The 14,022-nt window shown below is 42.2% G+C and overlaps 2 protein-coding genes across 9 annotated transcripts in view; one reads left to right on the top strand and one right to left on the bottom strand.

Moving 5' to 3' along the window:
* Positions 1 to 14,022, bottom strand: part of katnal2 (katanin p60 subunit A-like 2) — a 206,408-nt gene that overhangs the window by 159,044 nt on the left and 33,342 nt on the right. The window lies entirely within an intron of this gene.
* pias2 (protein inhibitor of activated STAT, 2) overlaps positions 1 to 14,022 on the top strand; it is a 95,657-nt gene that overhangs the window by 48,546 nt on the left and 33,089 nt on the right. For all 5 annotated transcript variants that reach the window (XM_043715166.2, XM_043715240.2, XM_087990883.1 and 2 more), the window contains 2 exons: positions 8,724 to 8,863; positions 11,032 to 11,212. In XM_043715166.2, coding sequence (XP_043571101.2) covers positions 8,724 to 8,863; positions 11,032 to 11,212 — 321 coding nt within the window. The remainder of the gene's footprint in view (positions 1 to 8,723; positions 8,864 to 11,031; positions 11,213 to 14,022) is intronic.

Below are 14,022 nucleotides of genomic sequence, written 5' to 3' on the forward strand. Positions count from 1 at the left end.
CTGTATCCACTCTGAAATGTCCCTTCAAGATCTTATACATTTTAGTAAGTTCCCCTCCAGTCTCTCACTATTCTGACCGGGAACCATATTAATGTTCCATCATTATTGCTGTGTCTAAGTCTAACAGCACTGTGGGTGTCTGTATACCTAACAACTGCATTAGTTCAGGAAGGTAGCTGCTGCCACCTTCTCCAGAGTAATTAAGGATAGGCAACAAATGCTGCCTCACCAGAAATGCTCACATCCCAAATATGGACCCTGCTTTTAAAGGGATCAAAGTCTAGAAGGTTCAGAACTGAATTATAACTTCTGCAGATATATTGAAAAACTCAATTCATTATCCATTTCAGAAAAATTATACTTGCCATACTCTGTCCAGTTCCTACCTGATATGCAGAAGCTTACAGATAAAAAAGTAACAAAAAAATTAACATAGCAATAGAATCCAGGGACGAACTGCTAGAGTGAGCATAAAATAAATAAATATTTGGATCTTAGGTCCTTAATCGTTGTACCTCGGCCTTCCTTCAGAAAGGAGGCTCAGCCCTTGTCAATTAGGTGCTAGTGAATACTGACCTAGTTCAGATTCCCCTGCAATAAAGGTTACGTAAGGGGCTGGGGGCCATCAGCGTGACATTTTCAAATAGTGCAGTCGTTATTCTTTTTTTTCTTCACCTGTCCCCTGAGAAACATTGTAACAGCGGGTGCTTCCACTTCCTATCGCAGGGTGTTAAAATAGAATCCAAGAGAGAAAGAGAAAGAACAAGTGGTTGGTGTGGGTGGTCCTTTCCCCATTACCTTGTGGATTCTTTTGAGAACCATGAGGTGTGCCAGGCAGGTGTGTTTTAATAGAAAGTAAGCTGCTCAAAAACATTACCTGTGTAAAATTTACTACTTATCTTTGACTCACAAAATTGCACTCAAAAATTTGACTTTTACCTAAGTGTACGTGTTAGCTGCATTTGTGGGCACAGGTTTTGCAATTCCTGCGGTGGCAGGGGAAGGTGCCAGGATGGGAGAGTGGGTTTTTTGGGGGGGGGGGCGGCGTAGATCTGACCAGGTAGTCACGGAGGGAACGGTCTTTGTGGAAGGCGGAAAGGGGTGGGGAGGGAAATATATCCCTGGTGGTGGGGTCCGTTTGGAGGTGGCGGAAATGTTGGCGGATGATTTGGTTTATGCAAAGGTTGGTAGGGTGTAAGGTGAGCACCGGGGGGGTTCTATCCTTGTTACGGTTGGTGGGGTGGGGTCTGAAGGCGGAGGTACGGGATGTGGACGAGATGCATTGGAGGGCTTTTTTAACCATGTGGGAAGGGAAATTGCGGTCTCTAAAGAAGGAGGCCATCTGGTGTGTTCTGTGGTGGAACTGGTCCTCCTGGGAGCAGATACGGCGGAGTCTGAGGAATTGGGAATACGGGATGGCATTTTTGCAGGAGATAGGGTAGGAAGAGGTGTAATCCAGGTAGCTGTGGGAGTCGGTGGGTTTGTAAAAAAATGTCAGTGTCAAGTCGGTCGTCATTAATGGAGATGGAGAGTTCCAGGAAGGGGAGGGAGGTGTCAGAGATGGTCCAGGTAAATGGTCAGGCTGAAACACATTCACCAACACATTCCACTCTCCTCCATCCAAGGCCCCAAGGGAGCCTTCCACATTCATCAAAGTTTTACCTGCACATCCACCAATATAATTTATTGTATCCATTGTTCCCGATGTGGTCTCCTCTACACTGGGGAGACTGGACGCCTCCTTGCAGAGTGCTTTAGGGAACATCTCTGGGACACCCGCACCAATCAACTACACCGCCCTGTGGCCAAACATTTCAACTCCCCCTCCCATTCAGCCAAGGACATAGAGGTCCTGGGCCTCCTTCACCACTGCTCCCTCACAACCTAATGCCTGGAGGAAGAACGCCTCATTTTCTGCCTCGGAACACTTCAACCCTAGGGCATCAATGTGGACTTCAACAGTTTCCTCATTTCCCCTTTCCCCCCCCCCACCTCACCCTAGTTCCAAACTTCCAGCTCAGCACTGTCCCCATGACTTGCCCTACCTGCCTATCTTCCTTTCCACCTATCCACTCCACCCTCCTCTCTGACCTATCACCTGCATCCCCACCTTCATTCACCCATTGTACTTTCTATGCTACTTTCTCCCCACCCCAACCTTCCTCTCATTTGTCTCTCCGTCCTGCCTCTAGTCCTGATGAAGGGCTTTTGCCCGAAATGTCGATTTTCCTGCTCTTCGGATGCTGCCTGAACTGCTGTGCTTTTCCAGCACCACTCTAATCTAAAATCTGGTTTCTAGCATCTGCGGTCTTTGTTTTTACCCTGTTGTAGGTAGATATTAAACAGATGAAAAAAGTCAATCCGTTATGGAGGTCATCTGTTTCTTCAAGAAACAAGGCTTGAAAATAGTGCAAAGGCATAAATGGAACAATAATTGTTATATCTAATTTGGCATTTTATTTTCATTTAATTGATTCATGGGGTGTGGGCATCACTGACGAGGCCATTCTTTATTGTCACGGAAGCAGTTAAGAGTCAACCACATTACCATGGATCCAGAGTCATATGTTGGATAGAACCAGGAAAAGCTGGCAGAGTTACTGTTATTAATAGATTTACTAAAGGACACTGGTGAACCAGTCGGGTTTTGATAACAATCAATAGTTGTTATATTGTTGCCATTAGGCTAGATTTCTATTCCAGAATTTTAATGAATTGAAGTTTGACCATTTACCATGGTCAGATTCAAACCCATGTCTCCAAAACTTTAACCATTGGTTTTGGATTACTGGTCCAGCAACCTTACTGCTACACCACTGACTCCCCTAAATATTTTGTGCAAAGAAAATTTACAGCCTAGAAACAGTCCCTTCGGCCCTCCAAGCCTGAGCCGATCCAAATGTACTGTTTAAACCTGTCGGTCAGTTCCTAAGCATCTGTATCCATCTGCTCCCCACTTACTCATGCATCTGTCCAGGCGCATCTTAAATGAATCTACCGTGCCTGCCTCTACCACCTCTGCTAGCAACTCGTTCCAAACGCCCACCACCCTCTGTGTGAAGTACTTGCTGCGTGTATCCCCCTTAAACTTTCCACCCCTCACTCTGAAAGCATGACCTCTCGTTACTGAATCCTTCACCTTGGGGAAAAAGCTTGTCTCTATCCATCCTGTCTATACCCTTCATGATTTTGTAAACCTCAATCAGGTCTCCCCTCAATCTCCTTTGTTCTAATGAAAATAAACCTAACCTACTCAACCTCTCTTCATAGCTAGCACCTTCCATGCAGGCAACATCCTCGTAATCCTTCTCTGCACCCTCTCCAAAGCATTCACACCCTTTTGGTAATGTGGCGACCAGACTGTACACAATATTCCAATTGCGGCCGAACCAACGTCCTGTACAATTTTAACATGACTTGCCAGCTCTTATACTCAACACCCCATCCAATGAAAGCAAGCATACTATATGCCTCCTTGACCACAATATCCACCTGTGCAGCAACCTTCAGGGTACAATGGACCTGCACTCCCAGATCTCTCTGCCCATCAACTTTTCCCAAGGCTCTTCCGTTCATTGTATAATTTGCTCTAGAATTAGTCTTGCCTAAATGCATCACTTCACATTTGTCTAGATTGAAATCCATCTGCCACTTTTCCGCCCAACTCTCCAGTCTATCTATATCCTCCTGTATTCTTTGACAGTCCTTTATGCTTTCTGCTACTCCATGTCATCTACTCCAATCTTCATGTCATCTGCAAACTTGCTGATCATACCAACAGTGCCCTCTTCCAGATCATTTATGTATATTACAAACAACAGTGGCCCCAACACTGACCCCTGTGGAACACCTCTGGTCACCTTTCTCCATTTCGAGAAACTCCCTTCAAATACTACTGTCTGTCTCTTGTTGCTCAACCAGTTCTTCAACTACCTAGCTAGAACACCCTGCACACCATGTGACTTCACTTTCTCCATTAGTCTACCATATTATTTGTAGAAATATAGAATAAATTTTTGAGTTTTGTTTAGTCAAAAGTTAAGATTAAGAGTAGACTATTCAACTCCTTAAGCCTTACGGCCCCATTCAGTCACAGTTGATATGTTTCTCAACCCCCACTCTCCTGCTTTCTTGGGCCGGGTGCTGGCAGATGGTACTAGATTAGGTTGGGATATGTGGTCGGCATGGACGGGTTGGACCGAAGGGTCTGTTTCCATGCTGTACGTCTCTATGACTCTATAACTGTTGATCTCCTTGCTAATCAAGGGCCCATCTATCTTTGTCTTAATTGCGCTCAATTACATGGCCTTTACAGCTGTCTGTGGCAATGTGTACCACAGATTCACACTCCTTGTCTCCGTTCTAAAGGATCATCCCTTCATTCTCACTCTTTGCCTTTGGTTCCTAGTCTCTCCTACCAGTATCCTTCTAAACTCTGTCGAGTTACAGACCCATAGTCCTCAACTGCTCCTCACGTAATGAGTCTTTTCTCCCCTGTGATCATTCTTGCAAGCCTCCCCTCAGAATACTAGCATATCCGTTGTAGATACAGGGCCAAAAACCGCTTATAATATTACAATGAGGTCTGACCAAAACTTTATACATCCTCAAGGCTACATCTTTGATCTTGTATTCTAGCCCTCTTGAAATGACTGCTAATATTCCATTTGCCTTCCTAGCTGCCAACTTAACCTGACTTTTACCATGCACTTCCAAGTACTCTGTAATCTTATCCTTAATGGACTGTCAAATCTTTCCAACAACCAAAACAGGCTAACTAGTCTATAATTTCCTGTCTCCTGCCTCCCTCTTAAGCAAGAGTGTTTCATTAGCCATTTGCCAGTCCTCTGGGACTGTCCCTAACTCCAGTGATTCCTGAAAGATGTCGCTATAATTTCTTTAGCTATCTCACTTCAGTATCTTGGGATACAGTCCATCCAATCTGGGTGATTTATCCACCTTCAGACCTTTCAGTTCCCCTAACACTTTCTCCTCCGTGATGGCTACGACACTGAATCCTGCACCCTGACTTCCTTTGAAGTTCTGGTATGTTGCTGGTGTCTTTCACAATGAAAACTGATGCAAAGTACCTGTTTAGTTCCTCCACTATTTCTTTATTCCCAGCCTCATTTTCCAGTGGTTCAATGTCCTCTTGCCTATCTCTTAGGTTGATATATCTAGCTAGCTTACCCTCATATTTCATCTTTTCTTTAGTTATCCTGTGCTGGTTTTTAAAGGTTTCTCAGTCTATGGCTACCTGCTAACTTTTACTACATTGACAGCATAAAAGCAAAAGCATACACTGACTTCCCTTGTCAGCCATGGCTGCTTTGCTCCCCACTTAGTATGTTTCTTCTTCCTTGCGACGAATTTCTGCTGTTCCTCCTGAAAAGCTCCTCCCATTGTTGCTCCACCATCTTCCCTGCTAGGCTTCTTTTCCAATCAACTCTGGCCTTCTGCTCCCTCATGTCTTTGTAGTTACCTTTATTATACTGTTACATCTGTTTCCAGCTTCTCCCTCTCAAAATGCAGGGTGAATTCTATCATATTATGGTCACTGCCCTTTAAGAGTTTGTTCAGTTTAAACTCCCTAATCAAGTCTGCCCCATTACACATCACCAAATCCAGAATTGCCTCTTCCCTAGTGGGCTGTATCACAAGCTGCTCCAAAAAAGCTCTCATAAACATTCCACAAATTCCTTTTTCTTGAGGTCTGCTACCAACCTGAATTTCCAAGTCCATCTGCATATTGAAGTCCCCCATGATTATTGTAATGGTGCCTTTCTTGCATGCCTTTTCTGTCTCCTGATTTATTTTCTTGCCCACATCTTGACTACTGGATGTAGGCTTGCTCACTGAGCTGCAAGGTTCATGTTCAGACATTTTGACACCATACTAAGTAACATGTTCAGTGAGCTTCTAGACGAAGCATTGCTGATGATTCCTGCTTTCTGTTTATATGTTTGGATTTCTTTGGGTTGGTGATGCCATTTCCTATGGTGATGTTATTTCCTGTTCTTTCTTTTTTTCAGGGGATGGTAAATCGGGTCCAAGTCAATATGTTTGTTGATGGAGTTCTGGTTGGAATGCCACGTTTCTAGATGCATGGCATTTTGTGTTTCTCTTTATACTGCTGGTGCCTCTGTGCACCACGACAACTGGATCTTGCCTCCCCAATCCAAGTTCATCTGCAGCCTAAATGAGATATCCTGATCCTGGACACCAAGCATGCAATGCAGTTTTTGGGACACTGGATCCTGACCACAGTGAACAGTGTCTATTCCTTGTGACCACGCTATGCCCGATTACAATCGCATTTCTCTTTTCTCCCTCGCCCGAATGATTCCTTGTAATATGATGCTATAGTCAATTTGCTTATCTTCCCTACAGCTCCCACTCTCATCCACACAGGGAGCAAGAATCTCAAAGCTGTTAGATGAACTCAAGGGCTGAGACTCCTTCAGTACTACCTCCTGGATCTCCCTATAAGGTGGCCAGCTAAAATCCTCACATAGAGGAATGTTGTGACTCTCACTTCACAGCCTATGTTTATTACTATTCTAACATCTTCCTTTAGAGTAAGGCCAATCCCAGCTACCTCTAACAACTTCACTCCACTCTGCCCTGGTTCATCTGTCTTTTTCCTAATGACCAGCACAAAATGGCAATACACTTTTCTAAAATTGAATCTACCCACATCGCATAACAACTCATTTAAATTAGCGTGTCTCCAGCATGAGTCAAAATCTTTTCCAATGTTAAATACCTGTATCCCATTTTACTTCTGTGTAACTTGATTTCCTGGATACACGCAGTTGACCTTCATCTGTCGGTCCCTCTGTATGCCCTTCTCACATTCTCTTAAGAGTTTTCAGCCAGATTGATTGTGCTCCTTGAGCACTTGTCTCAAGTCATTAGCTACTTCTCCTGCCTTTTTAAGGCAAAAAGCAATCCTCAACACTTGCCATTTGGTATTAATCACTAAGGTAGTTCTCTTAAATCACCTGCTTGGTCATTCTCTTTCCTATGCATAGTGTCTTGGGGCATTTTATTGTGCTATAAATGCTTCCTAAATCCAATTGTTGGTGATTCATTTGCTGTTGCCTGTGATTTTGAGTATTATCGGGATAATTCTTCGATCTTAAAATGCTCATCTCAGTCCAATTCCAAATCCCTCTGTCGCCTTGCCCTTTTTAATTTTTGTAATATCATGGAGCCATTAACCCTTTTGAAGTACTTGCATTGTTCTTATCCGAGTGTCTTGAACTTCATCTGTGTAATTTTAGTCTCTTCACCATCATTAGGTGTGCCATCTGTTGCAAAGCCCAAAACTGTGAAACTCATTTCTTAAATTATCTCACTACCCCCTTTTCCTCTTTTAAGATATTCTTCAAAACGTATTTTTTTCTCAAATTTTGATCATTTGTCTAGGGCATCATCTTTCTCTGTAGCTCACTATCAATTTTTGTTTTATAATACTCCTGTGAAGTGTCTTGGGAGCATATAAATAAGGTACAGGAGTAGATCATTTAGCCCCTTGATTCTGCTCTATGATTCAATAAGATCATGGCAATCTGATTGTAACTTCAAATCCACATTCCTGCCTATGCCAGTAATCTTACATTCTCTACTTCACCACCTTTTATGCAAAGAAAGTTCTAATGATTCATGATTTTAGATCAGAGTGGTGCTGGCAAAGCACAGCAGGTCAGGCAGCATCCGAGGAGCAGGAAAATCGACATTTCAGGCAAAAGTCCTTCATCAGGAATAGAGGCAGGGTGACTTCAGGGTCCTACCTGCCAATCTTCTTCCCACCTATCTGCTCCTGGAAGAAGAATGGCAGGTAGGACCCTGGAGGCACCCTGCCTCTATTCCTGATTAAGGGCTTTTGCCTGAAACGTCGATTTTCCTGCTCCTCGGATGCTGCCTGACCTGTGCTTTACCAGCACCACTATGATCTAAACTCTGGGTTCCAGCATATGTTGTCCTCCATTTTTGCCTAATGATTCATGATCCTCTTTTTTTTTTGCCTCGTCGGTTTTAAATGGACAAGCACTTATTTTTAAACTGTGACTATTTCTCAATTCATCCATAAGAGGAAACACCCAGTCATAGAACCGTTAAGTCTCTACTGTGTGAAAATAGATCATTCAGCCCGTCAACTCTACACTGATTCTCCAAAGAGCATCCCATTCAGACCCAACCCCACCAGCATCCCAGTAACCCTGTATTTACCATGGCTAACTCACGTAGCCTACTCATCCCTGAACACAACGAGGCACTTTGCTGTGGCCAATCTATCTAAACTGCACATATTTTGACTATAGGAGAAACTGGAACACGGAGGAAACCCATGCAGAAACCGGGAGAATGTGCGAACTCCAATCCATATGCATTCAAGACCCCTCAAATTTTTGTATCTTTTAAGTAATTGAGATGTATTATATTAAAATCTGTACACAATTGCAGGTTGTCCGGTGTTTGTGTATTTTAGATTTGTGCCACAGACAGGTCCGTAACAAGATGATATTGGTAATGCCAAAATTCACTATCAGGGAGTAGTGGCAGTATGCTCATTAGTATAACCCTTTTCTTTCTCCTTTGTAGAATAAGAGGTGCCCTGTCTGGGTGTGGAAAGTGAAATATTTAAGCTTTGGTTGATGGTATTTTAGATTTCAACTATTAATATTAATATTGCAGTAACTCTTAGTTTTCTCTTCCAGTCTGTTTATGGAAATCCTGAATTCTTGCACAGATGTAGATGAGATTAAATTCCAAGAAGATGGCTCCTGGTGTCCGATGAGGCCCAAAAAGGAATCTTTAAAACTACCCAACTCTCAATGTACAAAAGTTGAACTTTCATGTGAGTTCTGAGATGTGTGGATACTTTCTCTGGAGAGTGATTTCAATGTTAAGTGTTTATTATTGCTTTCTTAATGTTTATGTAATTTGATACATTATAAGTCTGGGGGTTAAATTAGCCAGAAAAATAGTGCAAGCACACTTTTTTAATGCTCATTTTTCTACTTTTTCATAACTGACTATATTGCCTTGAGCCAATCTACATAATTAGCAGACGGTGGTTATTTGAGTTCATTACGTTTTTTATTCTTTATTGTGCTGTGATTCATTGAAGTGTAATGGTGAGAATTTGGCATGCCAGCAAAAGAGATGCACAGGTTTCCTTGCTAAAGAAATATAGTCAAATTGGATGCTAAAACATTGGTTCATTCAGCATATTACATCAAACAATCTTCTACAGTCTGTGATCTATAGAGTGTTCCTTCAAATTAGCATGTAATCTGTCTCAAACCTTCAACATTTATTTAATTATTGGCATTGCTGTAGTGGTTTCACTAGTTAGAGGCTCTAGTTACTTTGACGAGGTATGTGGAAAAGAGGTACTGATACAAAGAAGATGTACTTAGAAGTGTGTCTATATAATCTTTTAAAAAGGATGAGGATTAAAAGAGGAGGAAATGGGAGAAAATTTTGAGTTGAACCTGGCAACTGAAGGCAGCGCCACTATTGAGGCAGCAAAAGGAGGAACTGTATACAGAAATAGTCAAGTCAGAGGAACAGATATGGCAAAGTTAGAGAAGTTTGTGGAGATTGAACAAAGTGTGACAGTTTAAAAAAGAGCTTTTTTTTTATATTTTGAGGACTTTGTTAGATTAGCAAGGCAAATGTTTGGAAGGTGCAGGATTTGTTTTTAAGATTGGTGTGTAAACATTAGAGGCTTGAGCAATCGGGTGCCTGTGGAGAGTACAGAATGAAAGACTGACGAGGAAAATATAGGAATGATTTAGTCTATATTGGAAAGCTCAAAGTTATTGTCTTTGACCTCTATCTCGGCTTCATGCCCTCGCCACCATTTCCTAAGACAGTAAATTTAAAGGGATGTGTAGGCCATTTGGCTTATTGAGCCTACTCTGCCATTCAGTGATCCAATGGCTGACATTATAATCCTGAACTCCACTTTGCGCCTTATCCATGTATTCTTCCATTCCCTTCCTGATTAAAAGATCTGTCCATCTCTGTTTCAAATGTACTTAATGACCCAATCTCAAGAGCCCTTTGTGGTAAAGAATCTACACATTCACTACTTTCTGAGAGAAGAAATTCCTCCTCTGTGTTAAATAGGTGGCCCCCTACTCTGAGATTGTCATGGTGCCCTAGACTGTCCCACAATGGGAAACAACCTCTCTGCATTTACCCTGTAAAGCCCCCTATGAATTGAATGTTTTAATGGGTCTTCTGTCATTCTCCTCAACTCCAATGAGTACCACCCCAAGCTACTCAACCTCTCGTAAGAAAATCCCTTTGTACCTTGAATCAAACTTTCCTTCCCCCTTTCCTGGAGCTTTGTCTCGGGTTGCATGGGACTATTTTGAACTTCAGGGACCTATTTGAGGTTTCAATTCTAAATCATCTCATAGATGTCACTTTCATCCATCTCCATAGCATCACCCTCCACCCAAGCCTTTGTCACCTCCAGACTCTGCTGTTTTAATTTTTGTTTTCTGGAAGAAGCTGATCAACTATTGCTCCTTATTCTTCTGTTCTTATCCAGGCTGGTACTCTGCAATTGAAAAAAAAGTTGCTCGGAGTGTACAGTCTAATGACATTTGCAAATCAGGATTGTCCAGATGTGTTAAACAATTTGCCTGCTCTCTTGATCAGAGAATGATATTTAATGTGGGAGAATAGGATGGAAAGAATACGAGGCATTTTTTAAAAACTACTTATCTTGGCAATCAGCATCTTAGCAAGCCTTTGATCATTTTAAAACTGAGACCTGTTCACTTATAAAAACAAAAATGAATATATTTGTCATCTGTAGGAATAAGAAATTTTGATTTATTTCTGATGAAAGATATACATCTGAAATGTCAGACAGACTGATTATTTTTCACAGTTGGCAATTGACATGCTACATATTTCTATTTTCAAGTTTTATTTTAGAATTCCAACCTTTACCTCCTTCCCTTGTTATTTTCCTATTGCATCACATTTGTTTTCTAATTCCAGCAACTCCAAACGTAACTAACAAGACTGCTTCTGCAGTGCCAACCAGTGAAGCAAATATCAACAAGAAGGTTGAGGTTATAGATCTCACCATTGAAAGTTCGTCTTCTGATGAGGAGACAGAACCTCCACTAAAGAAGAGGTGCTTATATCCAGCAGATACAGAGGACACTGCCAGCAAAGGGTTAGTAAGATGTATATTGCATTGTTATTCTTAACAGATGATTTTTGCAGGCAAGAGGTGTTTTTATTTCTTCTGGATCTTTGTTCCTGTAGCTGTTGTTGCTGTACCATGATTCTGCAGATGCGGCCAACCATCTTTTCATTGTTCACTTGATGCGTTTTTCACGTGAGAATAGAAAATAATTTTCTGGTGAAAATGCAGCATTGTAACTGACCACCTGCTGTCATCAGGTGCTAGTGTGTATGTGAGGTGGAGTGAAACCCCTCCCATTGGATAGCTGCAAAACTATTTTGAATTCAGTTATCTCAGATTTTAATTAAAACGGTACTATTCAACTCTTAGGAGCCAATTACAAGTGAGTGAAAGAGAGGAATTCTATTACTAAGGAATGCAACTTCAAGTGCACACATGAGCACAAGTATGAAAGTTTATAAGGAGTGACTGTCCATGACATGGAGTTTAAAACATTTCTTGATGCTAGATTTAACATGAAATCATGGTTGGTTAACTGGTGACGTATATTCTCAACATTAGCAAAATTTGAAATTATCTTGAGTCCTCAACAAATTGTCCAAATTGTTTAATCAAAATATTTTTGAGACAGATGAGTGAAAGAGAACAAACCTTCCAGTTTTTAAAAGAAATCCCATTTTTTCTCTCTTTGCCTACCCAAAAGATATCGCCTGTAAGGTAGTTCCTATGTGTTCTCCTCTGTTTCACTTGTAACTCCCCAGACTGGATGATTTCTCGGTAACTTTCATCCCAAAAGGTGTAACTCAAATGGGAGGTACAGATTTGAGTGACTGGTTTTAGTCAATTTGATTTCGGTTCATACTTGGTTTAGCTTATTGATGGTTTCATGAACTGGCTCAACCAGTAGTCAAGTGTTAAAAATCGCACAGCACCACAGGTGCAACAGGGTTATTTGGAAGCACTAGTTGCTGCTCCAGGTGGTTGTGGAGTATAAGAACATAAGACACAGAATTTATAGCAAAAGATTACAGTGTCATATAGTGATATATTGAACAAACCTGGCTTACATAGAACATTACATGCAGTACAGGCCCTATGGCCCTCGATGTTTCGCCACCTTGTCATACTAATCTGAAGCCCATCCCACCTACACTATTCCATGTACGTCCATATGCCTGTCCAATGACGACTTAAATGCACTTAAACTTGGCGAATCTACTACCGTTACAGGCAAAGCATTCCATACCCTTACTACTGAGTAAAGAAACTACCTCTGACATCTGTCTTATGCCTATCTCCCCTCACTTTAAAGTTGTGTCCCCTCGCGTTTGCTGTCCCCATACTTGGAAAAAGGCTCTCCCTGTCCACCCTATCTAACCCTCTGATTGTTCATTTAGAATGGGTTGCAGATTTTGGTTCATTAATATGTAAATCCCAGAACTTCTTTTAAGTCATCTTGTCAAGATAACTTAAGGTTTTATAACAAAAGGTGACATCTCAGCTTAGACAATGCATTAAAAGTGTGAGGTCAGAGTCCGTCTGTATCCCGTTCATCAGTCAGACTGCTTCTATTTCCAAAGTGGAATTTACAAAATATTATGTGTTGACTGGTCCAGCAGAGGCTGATAGCCAAATATAGTTCCCATGAGGATGGTCTTAACCAGGATCTTGGGTTCATGTCACACTACAGACGACCCTTCTACACTATATACTCTCTATCATGTGTGCACACACAAGCACGGTGGCACACTGCTGAGCACTGCTGCCTCACAGCTCCAGAGATCTGGGTTCAATTCCCGCCTCAGGCGACTGACTGTGTAGAGTTTGCACATTCTCCCCGTGTCTGCGTGGGTTTCCTCCGGGTGCTCCGGTTTCCTCCCACAGTCCAAAGATGTGCAGGTCAGGTGAATTGGCCATGCTAAATTGCCCGTAGTGTTAGGTAAAGGGTAAATGTAGGGGGTATGGGTGGGTTGCGCTTCGGCGGGGCGGTGTGGACTTGTTGGGCCGAAGGGCCTGTTTCCACACTGTAAGTAATCTAATCTAATCACACAGACCATCTCTCATATGCGCTCTCTCACTCTCTCTCTCAACCTCTGTCTCTGTCTACCGCGCTCTCTGTCTCGCTTATGCATGCATACACCTAGAAATAGAACACGTCTGACTCAAGATTGGGATACAGACTGACTCTGACTTCACACCTTTAATGCATTGTCTGAGCTGAGATGTCACCTTTTGTTATAAAACCTTAAGTTATCTTGAAGGTGATGTAAAAGAAGTTCTGGGGTTTACATATTAATAAACCAAAATCTGCAACCCATTCTAAAAGATGAAAGATTGAACAATCCAGGTGTGTTCAATATATCACAGTATGACACTATAATCTTTATTGTGGTTCTGTTCGCCGAGCTGGGAATTTGTGTTGCAGACGTTTCGTCCCCTGCCCAGGTGACATCCTCAGTGCTTGGGAGCCTCCTGTGAAGCGCTTCTGTGATGTTTCCTCTGGCATTTATAGTGGTTTGTCTCTGCCGCTTCCGGTTGTCAGTTCCAGCTGTCTGCTGCAGTGGCCAGTATATTAGGTCCAGGTCAATGAGTTTGTTGATAGAATCTGTGGATGAGTGCCATGCCTCTAGGAATTCCCTGGCTGTTCTCTGTTTGGCTTGTCCTATAATAGTAGTGTTGTCCCAGTCAAACTCATGTTGCTTGTCATCTGCGTGTGTGGCTACTAAGGATAGCTGGTCGTGTCGTTTTGTGGCTAGTTTCGTGACTAGCCACAAAACTACATGACCAGCTATCCTTAGCACCCATCCACAGATTCTATCAACAAACACCTCGACGTG

The sequence above is a fragment of the Chiloscyllium plagiosum genome, unplaced genomic scaffold (genome assembly GCF_037043375.1).
Source record: "Chiloscyllium plagiosum isolate Xiang-an unplaced genomic scaffold, Cpla_swu_hap1 HiC_scaffold_1, whole genome shotgun sequence".
Classification (NCBI taxonomy): Eukaryota; Metazoa; Chordata; class Chondrichthyes; order Orectolobiformes; family Hemiscylliidae; genus Chiloscyllium; species Chiloscyllium plagiosum.